At 37.2% G+C, this 23,149-nt stretch overlaps 1 protein-coding gene across 4 annotated transcripts in view; it reads left to right on the top strand.

Moving 5' to 3' along the window:
• Positions 1–23,149, top strand: part of iqsec3a (IQ motif and Sec7 domain ArfGEF 3a) — a 141,427-nt gene that overhangs the window by 4,957 nt on the left and 113,321 nt on the right. For 3 of the 4 annotated variants that reach the window (XM_053508453.1, XM_053508454.1, XM_053508456.1), the window contains one exon: positions 16,798–16,884. In XM_053508453.1, the coding sequence (XP_053364428.1) occupies positions 16,798–16,884 (87 nt within the window). Of the gene's footprint in view, positions 1–16,797; positions 16,885–18,222; positions 18,251–23,149 lie in introns of those variants that run through there. The other variant, XM_053508455.1, reaches the window with a different exon arrangement.

Below are 23,149 nucleotides of genomic sequence, written 5' to 3'. Positions count from 1 at the left end.
CCAACCATGCCTATGCCATAACACTGCCTCAATTAGGTTTGACGTATTTTCTCTTCCGTTATTCTGATACTTATCCAATTTGGGTTCTTCCGTCCAAAGAATCTGCAAAGTTTTCTGGCCATGTCTAATCTGGCCTTTTTGTTCTTCAGCATTACCAGTGAACCTTGTTGTGAAGCCCTTGTCTTTACTTTATAAATCTGTCTCATGACTGATGATTTTGACTATGACAGACCTACTGTACCTCCTCAAGCGTGTTCTTGTCTTGGCTAAATGTTGTGAAAAATTTTCACCATGGACAGTCATCCACTTTAGTTGTCTTTCATGGCCTTTCAGGTCTTTTGCTGTTCCTAAGCTTGCCAGTTATGTGCTTAAAAAATGTTCCAACCTGTTGTATTGGCCACTCCCAATATTTTTACTGTCTCTCCAATTTATTTATTTTTCGGCCTAATGATGGCTACCTTCACTTGCAAAGACACCCCTTTTTCAGAGTTTGAGTGAACAGCTACTAAACGCAAATATAGCACTAAGAACCACCGACTCGAGACCTTTTACCTGCTTGATTAGTCATGAAGTACATTAGGGATCAGGCAACACCTGGCCATGCAACTGCTTGTCAGTCATTTGTTTCATTATTTATAAACACCCCAAATGGGGAGGTTTTTAAAAATGGCTTAAAGTACTAAATGGTTATGGCTACACTTTTGTCAAACCCTTTGCATTAAAAAAAAATCTTGATCTAACATCACTTCTTGAATGTTATGCTGTACAGAAGTCAAATGCTAAAAATTCATTTGTTGTTTATGACTGACTGTCCAGAAACAGTAGTTATTATTGTTTTAAATAAAAATAAATAATACAAATCATAAAACACAATTTAATTAGTATTAGACAAATACAACCCCAATGAAGCTAAAAAACAAAACATGACAAACAAACAAAACATGTGGGCATTACTAGGTACCCCCTTACTACTTTCACAATATTTTAGAGAATAAGTTGCAACTAGGGCCTGTATTCACAAAGCTACTTAAGCCTAAAAGTTGCTCTCAGTGACAAAATTCTAAGAAAATTCTTAGAATGATAAAATTGTCTTAGAATTTCCTTTTTAAATTTAGGATTAAATCTTAGTAAAGATAAAAATGACTCACAATACATCTTAGCCCTAAAAACAGCTCCTAAGGTAAAAATTGTTAAAAGTAGAGGGGAGGACTTTTAAGAGACTTAAGAGTTTCTATAGCAGAGGACAAAATTCAGGAAAGAAGAAATATCTATCCAATTTGATTTTCTTGTTCTTTTACTTATGTGGCTAGAAACCATTTAAAAGTGCAACTCAAATAGACTGTCCTGCAATCATGTAAATTGAAAAAAGGTGAGTAAGCCATTTTGGTCCCATTAATCTAAAATAGATTACAAGTAATAAAATCAGTATGGTAAATATAGTAACTACTGCATGAAATTGATTGCTTCAAAAGTAGACACATTTTCAACATTTGTCGGTTTAATTATCTTAGCCTCTTATATTTTTATATAATGCTATATTATTTATATTCTATTTTAATATTTAGCCTATAACAGAAACTTTGTATAAAGTAGCCTGTAGTCATAATTATACAATTTCTTGATATACAAACATTATGATTTCACTGTCTATTCTATAGAAGTTTGCATGCTCTCCCTGTGTTTGGTGGGTTTCCTACAGATACTCCGGTTTTCAGTCCAAAGACATGTAAATTAGGCTAATTGGCATTTCCAAATTGCTCATAGTGTGTGAATGTATGTGTGTGTGTGTGTGCCCTGCAATGGATTGGCCCCTTGTCCAGGGTGTACCCTGCCTCGTGCCCTAAGCCTCCTGCGATTGGCTCCAGGTAGCCGCGAACCTGAATACAGGATAAAGCAGTATAGAAGATGAATGAGTGAGTAAGTGTCTATTCTATAATCATATATTCTATTTTCACAAAGAGCGCATTTCAAGACCTTTACAAATGCTGTGGGGGGACTTTTAACAGAACTGTGCATAAGTGTCACTTGTAAAGTTAACATCTGTGCGTGTGTACTGTTTAATATAACATTGTGACCACAAAGCAATTATTATTAGAGAGGTTCCTTGTTAAAGATCCAGTTTCCAAAGTCTCTCTTTGTCAGAGACTCTATTAGTGTGTGTGCTTGCATTAAGGAGGTTCCTTGGTAAAGAAGTTTATAGACTGAGCAGTGTTTTACCCCCACCCATCCCCCACCCCCCCGACACCCACGTACACAAACGAAAACTATTCTTTGTTGGAATTCTTTTCAAATGTAAAGTGGCGGTTAATTTGTTTAATTTTTACTTTATATTTCGTATTAATTATTTTTATATAAATATGTTTGGGTTGTGGAATAACTCATCTACATTTCCATTATTTCTTATGGAGAAAATTCGCTTCGAATTTAGATAGACAAGCACACTTTCAGAACAAATTATGCTCGCAATCCAATACCTTACACTGCGACTGTATTTTAAATGTTTTTCCTTAACAATAAAAAAAAAATGCAAAGTGTGTCATCAGAAAAAAAAAAAAATAAAATAAATATTTGGCGGGACTACATTTTTGCTTTAAATCAGCATCAATTCCAGGCAAAATATTATGGGTTTTGTAGGATCAGAATCAAGTGTACGATTGAACAATTATACTAAGCGGATGCTAATGGTCACCAAAAAAGCCAAACTCTGCTACTAAGGTGAGGTTGTGGGAGACAGTTTTGTGTCAAAAGTTGTAAACCATGGCAAGACAGAGCATAGCAACAAGCCACAAGGTAGCTGTACTGCATCAGTATGTTACTTACTAGGCAACGGTTTTAAAGCAGCCTAGGGTTTTAAAATGTGCTGTTTAAGCTAGGAAACTAAATGCAGCAAATTAAAAACATATTATGCTGATTATCGGAAGATGTACAGTACAGAAGTGGCAGAAAGTCTGGAAAAGTCTGGTCTCAATGGTCTTCATGGGAGAATTAAATTCACCTGGCAGTGGTATTACTGTTACTGCTGATTGATGTATAACATGAATAATACATGCAGTTAGGGATCTAAGTGACACTGTAACACACATAATTTCTAGAGTTCACAAATCTCCCGGAATGCATCTGACAAAATCAACACCTGTGACACCTGTGATTTCCCAACAATACAATATTGCAAAAATATTTCAACAAAAATATTTATAATATTAAAAACAATCATACAGTCTTTTAAAATATAAAATATAGTCTTGTTTTTAATTCTGACTACTTGGTAATCAAACGTTGCAAATACTGTATTTCAGTAGTGCTCTGTGGATATGTCAAATTTTGGGACTAATGACTTGCAGGTTATTGTTTTTTCAGTAAATATAGTTAGAGGAATGCATAATGCATATTATTAGCTAATTATATATATATTATATATAGGTATATAGTTTTGTTTTTCTTAGTTTTACTCAATCTATGCCCAGGAAAGGGTTATCAGCCAGTTTGCAATGCGAATGCTAGACACGTCTGTCTGGTTATAACAGGGCGACTGGCTTCAGCTTGCATGCTGCAGAAATTCAAATCATGAATATATCCCATTTTGTGCAGAGTGGTTTTAGATTGCTTCATTTCTCTTCTTTTTTCCCGCAGCATCTGTGAATCCTTTGCACATCATTAGCCAAGGCATGCATAGAGTAAGCTTACTGCTGGGTGTGTACATGTGTCTATGTGTCTTTTGGTTATGATATTTTTCATCATGTGTGTAAAGGTGACTGTGGAAAGGTGACTTATTAATCCTGGCAGCATGCCTCGCTGCTGTGTATGGACAGCAGGAGGGATGGAGAAAGAAGGAAATAGAGAGAGAGATTGAGGCATGAGCGAGAGTAATGAATCCTAAGAGCCACTGTGATTGTACAAATGAATGTACGTGACACACAACACAATGGTTTAATGAGAAAAAGAGAGAGATAGAGAGAGAGAGTGAGATTAAGGGAACAGAGGCTAGATTTGGAGTGGCTTGACATTTGCCAACCTTTTTATTTGATAACATTTTAGACTGTGCCTATCTTTTTCTTATCTTGGAAGATATTGTAGGGCCACATTTAAACAATCCTGAAATGTACATCATTTGGATGAATCTTGTGTTGAGTTGATCTGTCACCAATAATTACAACAAAATCTAATTAATGCATCTTTAAAATCTAATTATTCATTTCCTACAGTAATTTACTTTTCCCTATGGAGGCCATGGTAGCAGGAGGACAAGGAGGTCACCCAGATTTAACCTGGGTGATCCACAGAATCCAAGCATCCCCATGTCAGCTAAGAGATAAAAACTCTCCAGGGGATCGTTGTTTTGGAATGTACAGGAATGTGCCTCAACTCTAGAGGAAGTCGACTAGGTGTATCTATGAAAGTTAGCCCAACCACATCAACTAGCTGTCCCTGATTGTCAAGCTTCTCACTATGTCAAAGGGAGTGAGTCCTGTGAAGATACCTCACTGTACTTATAAACTAACTTTTTTGGTCAATACCTACAACTCGTAATCATAGGTGAGTTTAGCCTGAAAGAGCTGCCAGCTTCCCTGTTCACCTGAAGAAAGCATTCTGCTCTTGCCCCAGAGACAACCAATGTCATAGACTTGGAGGTGCTTCTAACTTAGTATAAAATGATTCGAATGTTTGTTAGAGATACCTTGAAAGGATTCAGCTATTTTTACCCAAAAAGGCCACTCTGGTGAATGTTTAGTCCTTTGTCATTTGGAGACTGGACTACTGATGCTGGTGCATGAAACCTACAATACACCAGTTTTTAGTACACCCACTGTGCCTCTATGCCTCTATCAAAGCCCAGCTGGAGCCACCATCTCTCAGGCTTTAAGTAAGACATGCATTATGGTCCTTCTCCATCCTGCCACCTAGATAGAGGGATAAGCTTCCTCTGGCTGTCTAAACAGATGGTTAGAGTAGGTTTTTTTTTAGGACCATTTTTAGGTGTGCTTAGTGGGAGCAGGACATAGTGTTTTAATGAAATAAGCAAGTTACATTACCATGACAAGGTAACAACATGTAAAAAGGTTTGGTTCACTAAAAACTTTTTAAAACATGCATAGAAAACCATATGAAATGCAATATTTAAAGTTTGGCAGATACTGGCAACCAAACAGACATCTGAGTCAGAAAATTGCTGTGGAGAAAGTAGGGATCCATTTTGGTGCTCACATTAGTGCTCTCTAGGCAAGAAATGAACTAATTGCATGCTTATTCAATGCACTCAAGAGAATGCATGCAAAATTAGTGCAGTCTTTACACAGCAAAGGTTGTGCTTGTCAGTGTAGTCTTTATTGTTGTAATGTTTACCTGGGATACATCTTAATAATCATAACAGGTTCTTTGATTTATGATACCACTTCACAGAACCTGCCCTTGAGGCCATTATGAGACCAAACTGAGGTCCATAGTGCTGATTCTGAGGGCTGTATGAGAAACATGTGCATCATTATTTGGTTGATTTTAGATAGGGCACACAAAATTAGCAGAATCTTTCTGCAGTATAAGCCCTACTTGCACTTGAAGTGTAAGTGTGCAGGTTCGTTGGTTTCCTGCCACCATGATTAGCAAATACAACATTGTGAACTTAATACTTCCAGTGAAACACAATAAAACAAAGTGTTTTTCAAAACATCTACTGTATTCCATTGATTGTAACTGTTTAAAACTTTGGCTACTTAGAAGTTCTTAAAGTGCTGTAAGTTGCAATGTGAAGCCACCATGGTTTGTATTTGTTTGTCCAGCACATTCCACAGACACTCGATCAGATTGAGATCTGGAGAATTTTTAGGCCAAGTCATCACCTTAATCATTTGTGTCATTAACTTCCCATTACCATCTGTGGGCACCAGTGACTCTATCTCTAGTTTACTAGTTCCCTTCCTTGGACCATGTTTGGACCAGGAAACTCCACACATGACCTAATGGTTTGGACATGTTCTGACCCATTTTTCTTTCTGGAGATGCTCTGACCCAAGTCAAAGCCCCTCAGTTTACTGCTTTCAACACATTGATTTCAAGAACTGACTGTACACATACTTGGAAAGTGACTGCTCAGGAGTTACACTCTCACTGTACCTGCACCAACCAACCATTTTAGAAAAGCCAGAGGTCAAAAGATCTTTCAGTGGCTAAAATAGTGCAAACAGTATTACCTGTGTTAAATATTAAAGTAAAGCTTCCTTCAGCCTTCAGCCTGATGCCAGGGTTGGTCCCTAGCAGCAGTCAGCAACAGCTGTTTTCGGGAACCTTTTCATGTTTTAGTGAGACTTTGATTGCTAATATAGTTTTTTGCATTCTGGTTTCTCCTGATTTGGATTTTTTGAGCTTGTGTTCTCCTTAGTTGCAAAACAGACAAAGCATTTTTTAATAGTATTACTGTTTCATTACCGGTAGATTTTTCACAGTTTTTAGAGTTATCTGTTTTTGTAATAGATCCTTGTTTTTGTTCGTGCAACGTTTTTTCTCTTTTCCTTTTGCAATTAACATAACAGCTTGTAGGTCTTATGGACCTCAACCATTGCATTTTGCAGAGCTATAACAGATCAGATATGTGTACAATATACCACCAGTCTCTATGACATTAATTATTTGACATTATTATTCATGAAAAAATAAACTAACAGAAAACTTTCTCTCTCGTGTGTACAGTATGTCTGTGCTCTCTTGCAGCCCTATGCTCCTCTGATTGGCAGAGGAAGTTCATTTTGATTAGATTACAACAATATTTAAACCAAATAAATAAATTAATGAAATTAAAAAATCATGTTTTTAAGAAATATTACTTGCACTTGCTTACATATGTAGAGTATAGTATAGTTCTTCCTTACATTTTCAATCAAACCAGTTACCAAAAAGGGAAAAAGAGAAATATGTAAAGCACAACTATTTTGCAGAGATATATATATATTTTTTATCAGATAACATTTAAATATATCATACCATAAACACCATACTAAAGTCATCTGTCTTAAAAAAAGAGATATCTCCATGGCCACATTATGGGATGAATTTCAATTCAAATGATTGAGGTGTTTTCTTGAAAATGTCAAGCGATATAAAATTTTTTAAAACGAGTAGGGAAACATCCAACCATTTTTTTCTTTTTGCATTTTTTTTACCCTTTGTTATCACTCATGTTCTAGATATTTCATAGTTATTTTATATATTTAACGTTAAGTGTCGTTCTCTTTTTGCTTGTTCTATGATTTTACAGTAGCTAAAACACTCATTTGTGTACACCAGCACAAACTCCTCAGGTAATTGTAAAAGGTCATAGAGTTGCCCCAGGATGCTGCCATATTTTGACTGCAGACACAACAGCCCTCCATAGCAGAACTAGGCTCTTTGTGGCAATATGACAGATATCTTTGTACAAAAGTAAATTTGTTCACCAATGTAGGAAACATTTCCTGGTCTACTGAGCTGTGACTAGGCAGTACAAACCAGAGTACTCTTGCCCTTGCAAGGTCATCCGTGTGCCATTTTCTTGTTCCAAGTAATAAAATTTCGGCTTGCATCGTTGTGCAAATCTCAACAAGCACATTGTACATCACTTATAATTGTGTTGACAATTCTTATAATCTTAGGCTGGTAAACAAAACAAGCATTAAGAGTTGATTGGTTAGAGACAGTTTAGCTTGAGCAGTCAAAGAGAATGAATAAGTGGAGGACAATGGAAAAGGCTGAAGATTGCATTTTTTCTGATTATTATTCATCTATTTTCTACAAGGCTTATCCTATGGTCGTGGGGGACCTGGACCCTGATCCCAGGAGACTTTGGGCATGAGGCGGGGTATACCCTGGACAGGGTGCCAATCCATCGCAGGAAACACATGCACACGCACACACACACACACACACACACACTCTCACGCTCGTTCACACACTACATGCCATTTTGGAACGGATAGGGAGAACATGCAAACTCCACACACAGACCCGAGGCAGGAATTGAACCCTTGACCCTGGAGGTGCAAAGCCACAGTGCTACCCACTAGGCTATCATATATGGGTCATTCTAGAATTGCTGGTACATTTCAAATAGAAAAAGAAGACAAAAAATAGTATTTTCTTTTTATGTTAAACCTATTTATTTTCATAGAACACACTTCAAATTTAATATTTTCAATATTTGCTGATCTTAAACTTTTAAGATTTTTTAAAAATTATTCTGAAAATTAAAGTACAAACAGAAAAATCTGTCAACCACTAACAGACTTGACAATAACAGAGTTTTCCACCATTTTGTGCTTTAGCTCAAGATGCTAACATCAAACCAGATACCAAATGGCATGTATAAAACAGAAATGTATGTAAGAGGTGTAGATGATAAGTAAGTGAGTAGATGGATAGAGGTATAACCTGCAATATTATCAAAAACTTAGTAGGTTGTTTAAGCAATACATATACACTATTTTCATATTCATGACATTCATATTCATTGACCAAAAAGCTAAGACAGGTATTGTTGTATAACACCATCAAACACTGCAACACAATGAGGCTAATCATGAAGCTGTACATTAGCATAACATTAGCAAGCTAGCAGGCAATTTGAAGGCATTTCTGAGTAAATATTATGTACTGTTTACCCTCATTTATATATACTTTCATTCCTTTTTCTTTATTTCTTATATTTTTTATAAGAAAAAATCTTACCACAGTTTCTTCTATAACCACTTTTCTTCTTGTATAGCATCATCTGTTCACTTACATTTAACCCCAAGGTCTATGTTTTATGTGTGTGTGTGTGTGTGTGTGTGTGTAAGCAAGCTCATATGTTACTAAACATGATATTTCTTTTGGGGAAATCAAATTGCTTACATAATTAAAGTCACCTCACATTCTGTAGTACACTTCACAGGAGTTCACTTGACAGATGACAGTGCTGTCCAGAGGACGGCTGTAATTCACCTCTCAGTCATCGGCCTACATGGACTGGCTCTCTTTAACATGTTTATTTAGTAGCCTCAAATTAAGCAGTGAGACCAAATAACTTTAAAATCATATTTAGGAATATCGATTTCAAGGATTGTGTTCAAGTGGTCCTTCAGTGTAGGTCGATCTGTCATTTTCTTTATGTTCACCAATATTTTTTCTCTGTTTTCTCTCTCTCTCTCTCTCTTTTTGTAAATGTGCTGTGTAGAGGATGATCAGAGCTGCTTGTGACAGCACTAACCTTTCAACAAGGCTTGGTTTATTGATACAGAATGAATGTAAGGCATGTGTGTGTGTGTGTGTGTGTGTTTCTGTATGCTTGTGTGCAAAGATAAAATTGAATTTCTGAGTTCAGATGCCTATGGGGACATCTCAATTTACTGCAATTTTCACCATATAATCTATTCTTAATGTATGTTAATGCTTTTAATGTATTCTTATTACTTTTACATCAGCATAAGTGGATGCACAGCGTATGTGTCATCCCTATGCAGGTCCCTCTAGCTGTTTCCTGGAGGTCATGGTCGCTTGTGCTTGTAATAATTCAAGGGAAAACGTTCAGTCTGGGTATGTGTGTGTGTGCACGTGTGTGTGGTTCTGAAGGGTTGATAAGGAACTTAAGTAAAATTGAGTGGATGAGTCATTTAAACTATGAAGGCAACTTATAATGCAGAAGTAGAAAAAAAGTTCAATGTATGAAAATGACTAGTTGTTGTCTAAACATGAAACAGCACAGCTTCTGGATCAGATCCTGTTAAAGTGCTTAGCCGGTCAGGCCACAGACTAGATATTATAAGAAAAAAAGGAACTGTTTTACTGATTTTTTTGGTCACTAAACCCTCGACCTGAATAGTGCAATGTGATGACATGAAAAGTCAAAGACAAAATTAGAATGGTAAAGATGGACAGACTAAAAAATATGTGTTAACTCACATATTAATAGTTCACTCGTCTCATCCGTTCTATCATAATTTGTAATGTGAAATACCAGAAAAAACTGAAACAAATCATATCCAACCTTTATTATGTATAGCAATAAACTAGTCACTAATGGTAAGCATTAAAATATAACTGGTATTACTTTAAGATGTATTATTTTGATCATACTTAGGCATATTTATACATTACTTCAATTATAAAATGGATTCTTTTTATTGTCTGGGCTATAAGTGTCAGTGCCTACATTAGATTTAATAAATTACACCCTGAGTGTCATTTTGACAAGATCCTCACATCCTGTTTATCTGTTTAATGAGGTCACGGATGGCAGAACTGCTGAATATCAGATCAGCTGGCTTATTCAGACTCGGAATGAATGTTGCGGATAATTCACACAAACATTGTCAAGTTGCCTTCAAGCAGATTTATTTAGCATGGGTTAATAGCGCTTATGAAAAAAAGGGAGAATGTCAAATACTGTACAGACCATTATACACTCACTTGCCACTTTATTAGGTACATCTTGCTAATGCTGGGTTGGACCCCTTTGTGCCATCAGAACTGCATTAAATCTGCATGGCACAGGTTCACTTAAATGGTGGAAATTATTTTAGGGATTTTGTTCCATATTGACATGATAGCATCACACAGTTGCTGCAAATTTGTCGGCTGCACATTTATGATGTGAGTCTCCTGCTCCCAAACGTGCTATATTGGATTGAGCTCTGGTGACTGTGGAGGCCGGTTGATTACCGTGAACTCATTGTCATGTTAAAGAAAGCAGCTTGAGAGGATTTTAGCTTTGGACATGAAACAAGTGTACTTAATGAAGTGGCTGATGAGAGCAAGTCACTAAACCAAGTGCTTATCTTAAGAGTGACAGTTATAAGACATAATTTTTTTTATAGTAATCTTCAATATTTCTTTTTTTTATCAGTGCTTAATTTTGTGTTGTACTGTATTTTTATGTGTATGACTGTGTGGCATGATGGTTTTAATGTCACACTGGTAAAAGTTGGACCCTCAATTGAAAGAAAACAATAACATTTACAATGTGCATAAATGAACCAATAACATTTTTATACAATAACAGGCACAATTTTTCTTCTGTCCAGTTCACATCCGCAGCTTGCGTCAATAAAAAAATGCTGCCTGCAACTTATAAAACACATTTTTTTTTCAACTGTTATCACACTGCGGTAGCATTCACTGGGTTTCCACCTGCTGTGTTCTCACCAGCCTAAGCAAGCCGCACAGAGAGGGCAAACACACTTGAATACTTGAGTGATACTTGAGTAAAAGTGCTTGGCACCATGTTGCCATCACTTACAATGACACCTTGTATAATAACGTATGCCTCCTTATTTTCTCCTTTCAACGAAAGCCTGTGAATAGTTGTTTGGGTTTTGACCTTAACCTGCCAATATTTTTGACTCTGATTATTCATGTCCCTTTAATTGCTCTTCTTGCTTTTTGTACAGCATATAGTTTCTTTCACCTTCTTGTTACACACACACAGTGCATACGGCATGTGCATACAATATGTAGAGTAGATAAAATAAGTAAGATAGCTCAAACTAAAACTCATGTGTACGTCATGTGTAATCTTTTGCCTATTATATGGCGATGCCATGACTAATAGGTAAAATATTAGCCCCTTCTCTATTTTCATGTAATTTAGTGCAATATTCACAACTGGCCTCTTCAGAGTTAAACAACTGGCACCTTTTGTTCTTCCTTAAGTAGGTAATTAAAAGCAAACGAGAAATCCCTTTATTCGTTGTGAAAATACCAAAAAAAAGAAAGAAACCAATTACTAAGCACACAATGTGGACTAAAGAACAGATACTGTTAAGGGACAAGATGCCAGGCAAAAAAAAAATGCCACACTAAACGCAGCTCACGATTTGTTTCAGAAAAAAAGACGTTAATTACACTTGAGATTTCGTGCATATTAAAATAGCATCATGTGGCCATTTATTTTAACTCTCAGGAACAGACAGTAGTTGCTATTGCAAGCTGCTACATTTGCATGTACAGATGATTTAACCAGTGGTTTTAGATTAGCATAAAAAAAAAACTTTAATCAGTTGATATATAATATATTACAATTAGATAATTATATAATGAATTAGATATTGATCTAATAAGCATCAGTTAAATTTGAAAAGGAATTGTAATTTATTTCATGGTAATCATTAATCTGCAAAATGCGTCACTAAAGTAAAGATTTTGGCACTTTAGTTCAGTTTTCAAACCTTTTAGTGTTAATAAAGTGTAAAAAATGTGTCTATTTTTTATGTACACTTATATATTCATAATATACACTACCGTTCAAAAGTTTTAGAACACTTTCTAACTCCATGATGGTTCCTGATTTTTAATTTCTTTCTACATTGTAAAGGAAACGCGCCAAAAAAAATTTCTCTGAACAGTATTGAGATGTTATATATTGAGATGTTTCTGCTACTTATGCTCTCTAAAGACTTCATAACACCTCTAATCTGAGGTGCTGTTAATTGGTCATTTTTCAGGCTGATAGCCCTAAATGAACTTCTCGTCTGAGGCAGAGGTAGGTTTTGGTCTCGCCCTCCTGGGATGGTCTTCATGAGAGCCAGTTTCATTATGGTGCTTGATGGATTTTGCAAATGCACTTGACAATACTGTTCTTGCAAGAACTATTACAGAAAGGCCGACCTCTGTGTCTTAAAATAACAACTAACTGTTGTTTTTCTTGTTGTTACGTAATTACCTAATCCCATATGTGTTATTTTATAGTTTTGAAATCCCCAGTATTGTTGTAGAATGTAGAAAATAAATCACTAAACAGAAACAAAGAAATTTGCAAGTGTTCTAAAACTTTTGAACAGTAGTGTATGTATGGCTTCCTCAGTAGTGAGGCAGAATCAAATCCAATCTGAACAAACATTCATTACTCATCTAGATATCACTATCACCAGCTAAAACACACACAAAAATTCATATTCATACTTCTGTTTTTAATTATTTTCTGAAACCATTATAATGTATTGCACTGTTGTTACCGGTGTTTTTTTTTATTAGTTAATTTATGTTTTGTTTGTCTGTTTATATTGTAAAGCACTTTAAGCAGTTATTAAAATTATATAAAAGGTGTTGCTGGTTTATATATAAATTTTGGTGGCACAGTGGCATGGTTGCCACCAGTGTTGGGGGACGTTACTTAGAAGTAAGTTACTAAGTAACTGATTACATTACAAAATTACTGTCTTTAAAAAGTAACATTACAGTTACATTACAGCGTTACTTTCTGATAAAACTAACTAGTTAGGGTACTTTACATTGCAGAAAAGGAAAACTCCTTTGTGATTCCTCATGCATGTTGTTTTAGTCAAGACCTTTATAATTATTCTACCATCATCACTCAGCAAAATTTGGCCCTATCTCACCTATGCGGTTTATCATGATTCACCGCGAGTTTTGGCGCTTAGCCAAAGTTTTGTTGATTAGTTTTTAATCTTTCCGCGCGTTGGTCCTCGCATAGTCAAACCGCATAGGTGAGATAGGGGTATAACAGCGGGAATAACAGAGGGGGGCGGATTATCGGAGGCGGGGCTTGTAGAACGACTTTCACACACACACACACACACACACACACACACACACAATACCGGATTGGGAATGACTGCTGTCTGTCTCACAGATTACATAAATTGTTTAAATAATGAATTCGATTTCCAAAGAAATTACTAAATACCAGAGTACTTAAATTTGCGGATCTAACGCATTAGATTACTTGTTACATTAAAAAAGTACTCCAATGTGTTACTTTGTAACGCGTTAGATCCAACACTGGTTGCTACACACCACCAGGGTTGAGGGTTTGCATGTTCTCTTTGTGCTTGATGTTTTTTTCCAGGTACTCTGGTTCCCTTTTGAAGTTCTTTTTCTTATTAATTTTTATTTGATCGTTATATTATTTGAACATTTTCAACTTAATCATGATTCCGTAATTAAGAAGATTTCCATCACTGAGCACCGCCACAGTATTTTAAGTAATTAACATAATGACATGGATACTAAGTATCTAATGGATCAGTTCTCTTCTGACAGTCCTGTTGGACCTGTTCACCTGCACCTTTGTATCCCTCAGGGTTCTTGCCAAATGCCACTCATTATTGCACAAAAGTCAGTCATTTGCATATGGTGAATGCCTGGGCAGATCTTTTTGCTCATTTTCAAAATGCATACCTTTAAATTGCTATGGCTGGCAAAAATGTAAATGTAAATGTTAATTTGCTTCTTGTGTGTTTTCAAGGTCATTTAAGTTTAATGCTGGGTTAATCAGTTGTGTGAGTAGAGCTTTTCTTCAGTTCAGTGATCAATGACTGTGTTATATTTTCTAGTTTATTTTACACCACTATGAACACACACGCACACACACACACACACACACACACACATTATCCCAGTCACCAGAGAGTCCTGTGTTGATCTAGTAATGCACTCCCTTTGGAGGTTGTGTGCACAGCCTATTAAAAGCTGTCTCGGGTCACGGCCATTAAGGAAAACATAATTAGAAAAGCCATTTACAATAATGATTAATTAGGCATTGCTGTTTCCATATTGGTATTATGTACGGTCACTGGAGAATCAGCCACAGCTGTGCGAATGTGGATAAGCTAACTTTTACTGAATTTGTCGTCTTTTTTTTTTTCATTTGATAATATTCATCTGTGTTCTTCTAACTGTGAAATTATTTAACCTTAGAGGAGGGCACCAATTTTTCCCCTAATAATTGTTCTAAGTGTTACTACTGTATACTCCATTGACTTGTCCTTATTAATGTCTTGGGTTTCTTTCATTTTATAATTATTCTATCGTTCATTCATCTTCTATTCATCTTATTCTATACAGGGTAGTGGGGGGTGGGGAGCTGGAGCCCAAGGCCCATGGGGTGTTAGGGTGCCACAGGCACAGGGTAGCAGTCCATCTTAGGACACACACACACTACGGTCAATTTGGGGAATTTAAATTAGCCTAACCTGCATGTCCTTGAACTGTGGAAGGAAACACAAGGAAAAATGCAACCCTGGAGGAGCGAGCCCATAGTGCAAATGTTCAGGGGGTCATCAAAATAAACTTAAACTTAAAAAAATATGGTTTAATGATATGTTTTAGTATGTTTAAATTGGGTGATTGGGAATTCATTCATCATTACATTAACCAATAACTCATAATTAATTTTTACAGTATTCAAAGGGACATTATCTTCCTCAAATATGACACTCTCATCAGAAACGAGTGTTGCACCACAGACTGTAACTAATCCTCTAAAACTGTCTCGCATTTGTATAATTATGCAAAGCAATCATTGAACAAAATGATTTGCACAAGATGATTGACCATGCTATTATATACAATGATTTGCACAAGATGATTGACCATGCTATTATAGCTCCATCACTGCCATTAATTAATCATTAGCAATGGACACTGTGTTCTGAAAGCATACTTTAGCTTCCTCTAAACATAATTCCAATCACATGTAGGAAATATGGTACGAGCCAACTCATTAGACCATTTTAGGTTTCCCTTTAGGTTTAGGGTCCAGGTCTTATGCTTTTTAATGGCTGCAATGACTCTCAACTTGGGAGTCATTGAGGTGGTTGTTCAGTTCTGTATTTTTGTAGTAGTCACATTAAGGCTACTACTACTGTACCAGTCAGAGAGGGCCGAAGACTATTGCATGTTTCCTCCGGACCATGTGACGCCTGCCATAACACACTCACGCTTGCATGAGCTTATAGACACCCTTGATTGAGCCACAATTGATGTGAGAACACTAATTCCCTCCCATCCCTTAACTTACACCTCCAGGGTCGGGGTTCGATTTCCTTCCCGGGTCTATGTACGTAGAGTTTGCGTGTTCTCCCCGTGTTTGGTGGGTTTCCTCTGGTATTTCAGTTCTTTCTCACAGTCGAAAGACTTGCAGATTATGCCAATTGGCGTTCCCAAATTGCCCGTAGTGTGTAAATGAGCGTGTGAGTGTGTGCGTACTGTATGTGTGTATGGTTTGGCCCTGTGATGGATTGACACCCCGTCCAGGGTGTATACTGCCTCGTGCCCTAATTCTCCTGGATTTGAGTGAGTGAGTGAGATTAATGTCTTCTTGGTAGAAATCTGGCTTAAAGGAATCTCAGTGATTTTAAAGCTGGTTAGATGCATCCACTGTGTATTTTCAGTTCCTGGCTATGCAATACAAAAGTAATGACTAGGTATAAAAGTAGATGTATTACTTATTCTTACTTCCCTACATCTCTTAGATGTTGGCTTGGTGACAATGTGGCCTACTTACAGTACAGTATATAGAACTTAGAGTCGCCATTATTTCTGCCTTCACGCAGAAGCAGTTGCATTTCCTGTGTATTTGCCTGGATTGTAAGTGATTTGCTTAGAAAAGAGGTTACCCAATCCTTGTCTCATAATCCCTCCTGATCCACATTTTAGCATTACCCAGCTTTGGCATGTATTGTCATTTTATGAAAGTCTTTTGAACAATTTGAAGAGTTGAATCTCAAGACATGCACTGCGTGCAATAGCCTGAGCTCACAGAGAAAACAAATGTGTTTTGACATGCTGTTTATTGTTGGCTCTGAAGTAGCTGTCCCCTATTTCATTGAAATGGCAAAAGGAAAGGGATTGAGTACCCTCCCTTCCTCCATCCCTCCCACCCTCCCTCTCTCCAGAAATGGCCCATCTGCTGTGCTTGTCCTCATACATTTTTTTTAAATAGCAGTGAAATATTAGTTATTACTAACCTTATGTGCACCTACACGATAGCTGTAATTTGTTTTTAATACACCATAGATTGAGTTCTTACCTCCCCTTTATTACTCACTCTTGCAGGAGCCAGACGGTGCTGCACCAGTTTTGCTGTCCTGCACCAGACGCTCCGGACGCTCCTGAGCCCGACTCTCAGGCCTGTGTACCCAGGTAAGAGCTGGTACCCACCTCCTCACCAATGCTCACTGGTCTTTTCTGGTATATGGTGGTACCAGGCAACACAACTGCCCTAGTTCTGTCTGTCTTGAAGTGGTTGTTAGCCTTTTTCTTGCCTGTTAGCATGAATCCTCACTGTGCCTGCCTGCCGTCTATATTTAATGTGACATTAATTGGAGCCGAGCACACAGGTTTTTCCATAAAATGTGAGATCTCTAAAGGCAATTTAATTGAAAACAATTTTTATTTGCCTGTCTATTGGCTGAAGTAATCTCCCACTTTCTGACTACTCCAGCGTAAAACTGCCTTTAGACAAAGGTCATGATAGTCTAAGAGATTGGCTCTGGATCTAATCTCTTGGCCATCATTCAAACTGCAACATTCTGGCATGGTTTAGGTTTTGTGATGAGACTGACAGTATTCATTGTTCAATCCTTGATGATAAGCGTAAATCCTTAATAATAGCAAAATCTATTCAATAATTTATATATAAACATGTTCAATTGACATTCTCTCATTACTATTGAGTATATGCATCGTTTTCCGGGGAACTAATTAGTTCCTTATTTTTACCTATCCTACAGATGTAGGTTTAGCAAATTTGTAAAAAGAGGCAAAAAAAAAAGAAACATCAATAGTAATTAAGCTAAGCACTTTCGATGTTTGTTGTGGATCCTAAATGTTGACGGTTTGCAGTTTGTCCAAATAATGAATCTAAAAGGCAAAAAAAAAAAGTGCAAGCTGAAACATGCAACAAAGCCAAAGCTGTATTGATGGACCTGCACCCCCTGAGGACTTGGTCACAATAAGCAGTGGTTTGAACACAGTGGTCGGCAGAGACGCAGCCTCTAAATCACGGCCTAAATGCTGCAGAGGTTCACCGTTATCGAATTAGGCATAGCGAGGAAGCCACAGAGGAGTGGAGTGGGAGAGACAGAAAGAGAGAGAGATAGAGAGAGAGAAAGAGAGAGATGTTGTCCTGGTCCTGTGTTCCGCAGTGGAAATTAATCGCTGCTGTTCAAAGTGGGGTGTGGTTGAATAAGCATACTGCTGCATGAGTTAAGGTGACACTAAACACCATAGGCAGCTGCGGTTGTCAGCTTCAGATTATTAAACTGTTATGCTCACTTCAACATTTAAGAGGTAGCCTTATATACGGTAAGTGGGACAGGAATTAAATACAGTAATGGCACCATTTGTTATTCTTTGTACCAGATGCATTGGACACTACACAATGAACCTATGGACTTAGTGTTATAAAGTATGAAAAGGTTTAAAAGCTGTCAGCACAATGTCAATGTCCTTCCTAACCTTCACGTCACACGTGGGTGCATGTTGGGACGGGGACGCCTGTCATGAGGTACGTGCACTGGTCCCCTGTGCCTTCTACCATAGTTACCTGCTTATCTTATGTGTTGCGCCAACCAAGGTAAACTGGCAGTGCTCTATTTTGGCTTAAATAATAACTTAACCAAAAAAAACAAAAAAAAAAACATAAATTAAGCATTTCTTATTATATATCTTGGATAATAGGTCAAAAACACATATTTTCTTGTTTTTTTCTCGAAAATCTAAACACGATATCTGACTTACTAATATAAACGCAGTAGGATCCAAATTTATTATTATTATTATTATTATTATTATTATTATTATTATTAATTACCCACATTTATGTGATGTCAACTTCACCTTCTCTGTAGCAAGTGTGTATATTTAAAATATTTTATTCTGAGAATAGCACGAGAACGAAACGAGCAAAATTGGGCTTCAGTTACGGAAACACTTGCCAATCACGGGCATCTGTGAGCTCGTGTATATGGAGCAAGGCAGATGAGCAGCAATTTGAAGAGGTGTAGTTGGCTGGCTTCACGTGTCTCTTGGGAAATCTGCCACCTATCCAGTTAGTAGCTGTCGTATGATGACAAGAGATGTCTGGTGAGTGGGTGACCAAACTGGAAAGAAAATATAAAGAGTAATGACTTCATTTACATACACTACATGCACGTTCCCATGTAGAGAAAATAATACAGATCAATAGCCTTTTTTCCGGAGACCCATGTTCAGAATAGGACATTACACAACAGTTAGTTCCAACTGCGTAATATCACGAAGAGGGGCAACTAAGATGTTAAACTATATGTACACAGGTGTTCTAACAGTCATTGATTACACTTACTGTCAATGACTGTCAGCAACATGGGTGAGAGTAGGTCAGTATGGTCCGCAGAACCTTCCCAAAACCCACATTCTACACATTATGGAAAGCCCTTTCAGCAAGAAAACACATTTGATAATGTCATTTCATCTTACACAACCTAGTAACTGCTTCGAAGTCGTGTTAGAATTTCTCTGAACCGTCCGTTATGTTTAAATCTAAGTAAGGCGAGCTGCAAAGCTAAGTAGCTTCTAACACAAGGTTGAATCTCAAATCTCTCTCTAGCCTCTGATCGAGAGCACTACTTGGTGTGTGGAACAATGGATTGTACACCCTTTCCATTGAACACTATTTGGGATTCAACTTCATAACCTGGAATTTGTCTGTTACAGTAGAAACTTATCTTAGCCATATGAATGCCCTCCTGTACAAATTATACGACTGAAAAGAAATTTGCCTATGAAGAATTTTCGCCATACGAAAGAACGAACCAAACATATCGAATGCTGGCTAAATGTTCTGAATGTATGCAGATAAAAGAAATTGGAAATATATAAAGTAATCACATTGAGTAAAGTAAAGTTAAATTGTGTCAGTTTGAGAGAAATACAGTATGAATCATCTCCATGAATTATTCTCTGTTAAATACTCAGTGGTACTATGCTTTTTGGTGGAAACATAGTACCACTGAGTATTTAAAACTAATTTCACCCTTGTTAATTACACTAACTGTCAGTCTCTAACTGTTATACCCCTATCTCAAAATTCCCCCTGCGAGTTTTAGCGCTATGATTACGTTTTTTTTTTCCATGCAAAAAATTAAACGTTAAATTTTTTGGCGGTCTTCGCGGAAGCTTAAACATTGGGCGCTCACTCGTAGTGGCTCACGGTGCCTAACACCGCATCTCACCGCGAGTCAAACCACATACTGTAGGTGAGATAGGGATATTAGTCAGCATCTCTGCCAGTCGTAGTTACGTAGGTTTGCCAGTCGCGGTAGGATACAGTACAGTATGTGTTGGCAGAGGGAAGGAATTATTTATTTATTTTTTTTATTGGTGTTTGTGGAACTGTTGTATAAAAGCAATATCACACTCGAGGCTGTGCTGTTGTACTTAATATCAGCACGGCTGTGATGTCACATTCAAGCACAGCAGCACTCTGTCTCATGTGTTATTACTTCAATTATTTTGAGAGTATCCAGTCAATGGTGTGAATTTTTCTGTCCCTAAAATGGCTTTTTTTCTTCAAACACACCCCATGCAGCTGTGATTCACCAAAAATAGGATATGTACAGTACGACAACTGTACATGACTGTCTGGCATGTACAGAAATTTTTTTTAAAAGAAACAGAAAGAGAACAAAAGAAAAAACATCAATGTCCAGATCAAAGTCATGCCAGAGGAGACATGATTTATTTTACTTTTATTAGTATAAAAAGTGAAAAGAATTTTATTGGAAAAAAACAAACAAACCACTTCAAGCTTAAAGCTTAAGGCAGTCTGTGTTTTGCTCATTACAAAATGTTTTTTGTTAATTAACCAAAAAAAAAAAAGCTCTTGTTTTCTGTTGTTACTTTGATGTCTGTCAGTAAATTGCTGTTCATATGTTTCTCACCGTATCATGTGCTCACTGCTTCCACAAACCTGCCATTTCCATCCTTGTCACCGTTGTTCACACCACTCCTGGTAGAGCTAGGTTCCAGTGCTGCTTCTGTAGTTTCCATTATGCAGTGATACATCTGTCATCGTTGCTTATTAATCACGTAGACATACAGTACACCATGCGACATGAAATTCCCCCAGCGACCAATCCGTACAGTACATACACAACATCTTGGTGTGGTTAATGGCCAGCTTTTGGGGGTAGATGGTGATTGTTGTGCTACATCATGCATGCTGGTAGATGTGTAGAGTAGTGACTCCTTGTGTATATTTTGTGCAATGCTCACACTTCCTCAACAACAAGCACTTTACACACTCCAGGAAAAAATTGGATTCCTTTTTTTTTTTTTGGAGAAAATGAGTGATCCTAAAATTTTTGGAAACTTTTTGAGATCTTTGGGAATTAGAGGCTTCAGCTTACCATTTCAAAAAGTCTGAAAATAGCACCAAAGCGGAAAATGTCACTGAGAAAGGTGTAGATAGCCAATTAAACGAGGTCTTATAGCTGTGTAAAAATACCTCCTTGCTAATGTTTTTTAGAAAATAATGAAGGACTAGTGACCCATTACTGCCCAGAGCTAATTGGCTGTTTGCTCTGCTGTGGACGATCGTTTTCTCTTTACTGGTGAAAACAAAAATCTTAAACCATCTTCTCAGTCGGGAGGATGTGAACCGATCTGCCATTCCCAGCATAATTTCTAGCAACATTTAAGCAACACTTTGATTTTAATACTTTTACATTTTATAACATGGCAAAATTACTTAAATGGACATGATTGGCAGCATTTGGTTTCTTCAATCCTTCACTCTTCTGCACTCTAGTATCTTCTAGCTCTTACAATGATGCTGGACTATTCTCTCTTGTCCTTTGCCGTTTCTGAAATGCAAGCATACTTCCATAGCACTTACATCAACGTTGCCATAGGTATATGATCTGACCATACAAGATGCAAGATGTTTTTAATAAAATGAATACTGTCAAGACATGAGCTTGCATGTCTAGTAATTTATTTGTTCAGGGATTCGTGTTTAGCTTTCCATCAGTCCCTGCACTCTTGTTGCCATCCGTCTAATCATCACTTGATCCCTGTTATTCATCAGCTCCCTCATTCATTGAGGAGGTAGAGTTCCAGACAACAAGCCTCAAATTACAGACTCATCCAATTGCTACACAGCTGGAGTTCCTTGGTCTTCCAATAATTTGCTGTCAATAGAAATGATGTGATCATTCGGTCATTTTTATTGTTAGGGTTTTTTTCCCTATGGAATTAAATGTTGAGAAAGTTTTATGAATGTAATATTTCTGTAAAAATATGTTTGATCAATTCTATACATATAAAGTATAAAACATTTTAATAGTAAATTTAATGTAAATGAAGTGGATAGGTAAGGACTATTTTGCGTGAATATACACTGATGAGCTGTAACATCAACACCACATTACCATTTATTATCAATTATATAAATTGTAAATAGGTGACAGGCACCCAGGGCTTACCTATGCCTGCACGGGCAGCCTGTCCAGTATGATCCCACAGAAAACCCAATGTAGCACAAATCTTTGGAAAATGTTAATGCTGACCATGATAAAAACTCCCCAGATCTCAATTCAGTTAAGCACCCATATGATGCACAAGACAAACAGGTCTAATCCATGGATTAGCCTTACCCCACAATCCACAGCACCCAAAGGACCCACTGCCAATGTCCTGGTGGCAGACACCGAAGTACACAGGGCATGACTCTGAAAGAACTCTTAGAGTTGTGTACACCTACACAATATTGAGCATAATGTTTTTTGCATTGTAATGTTTGGCTGATTGGTGGCTCTAATTCTTAATCTGACTAAAAGTTATGTAAAAATACACCACATTGCAAAAAACTTTTAAACGCTTGAATCACACATGTATTTTTAAACATTCCAGTTTTGGTTTAGTTTCACTTTTCTGTTATAAAAGGTGGTCAGTCGGGTTGAAGTCAGGGCATCGGAAAAGCAGGACGATCTCTGTCATGCTGAAACAGGTTTGGACCTGACCTAAGTGTACAGCCAGCGGCAATTCTAGAGTCTGGTGGGGCCCTAGGCAAAAATCTGCAGGGGATCTCTTCAGCATCCATTACATTAGGTTATATATAATAAATAAAATTGTCCGCAATTGAATGCCCCCTATTGGCCTCGGGCCCCAAGCAGTCGCCTGCTTTGCGAGTTAAACAGCCGTGCCTCTTGCTACCGCGTACAAAGACATCTTATACTATTGTGTGCTTCTAATTTTGTAGAAAGAAGAGTCACATATGGGTGTGATGATCAGGTGCCCACCTACTTTTGGCCATGTACTTTACTATAGAAAATATACAACATTATGTAAATTTAGCAACAACAACATTATGGGAAGAAATACCCAGTAGATAACCAAATAATTAATACCATTGCTCATATTG

Source organism: Clarias gariepinus, chromosome 12 (assembly GCF_024256425.1).
Source record: "Clarias gariepinus isolate MV-2021 ecotype Netherlands chromosome 12, CGAR_prim_01v2, whole genome shotgun sequence".
In the NCBI taxonomy this organism is placed as follows: domain Eukaryota; kingdom Metazoa; phylum Chordata; class Actinopteri; order Siluriformes; family Clariidae; genus Clarias; species Clarias gariepinus.
This window is presented reverse-complemented; position numbering and strand designations above follow the sequence as displayed.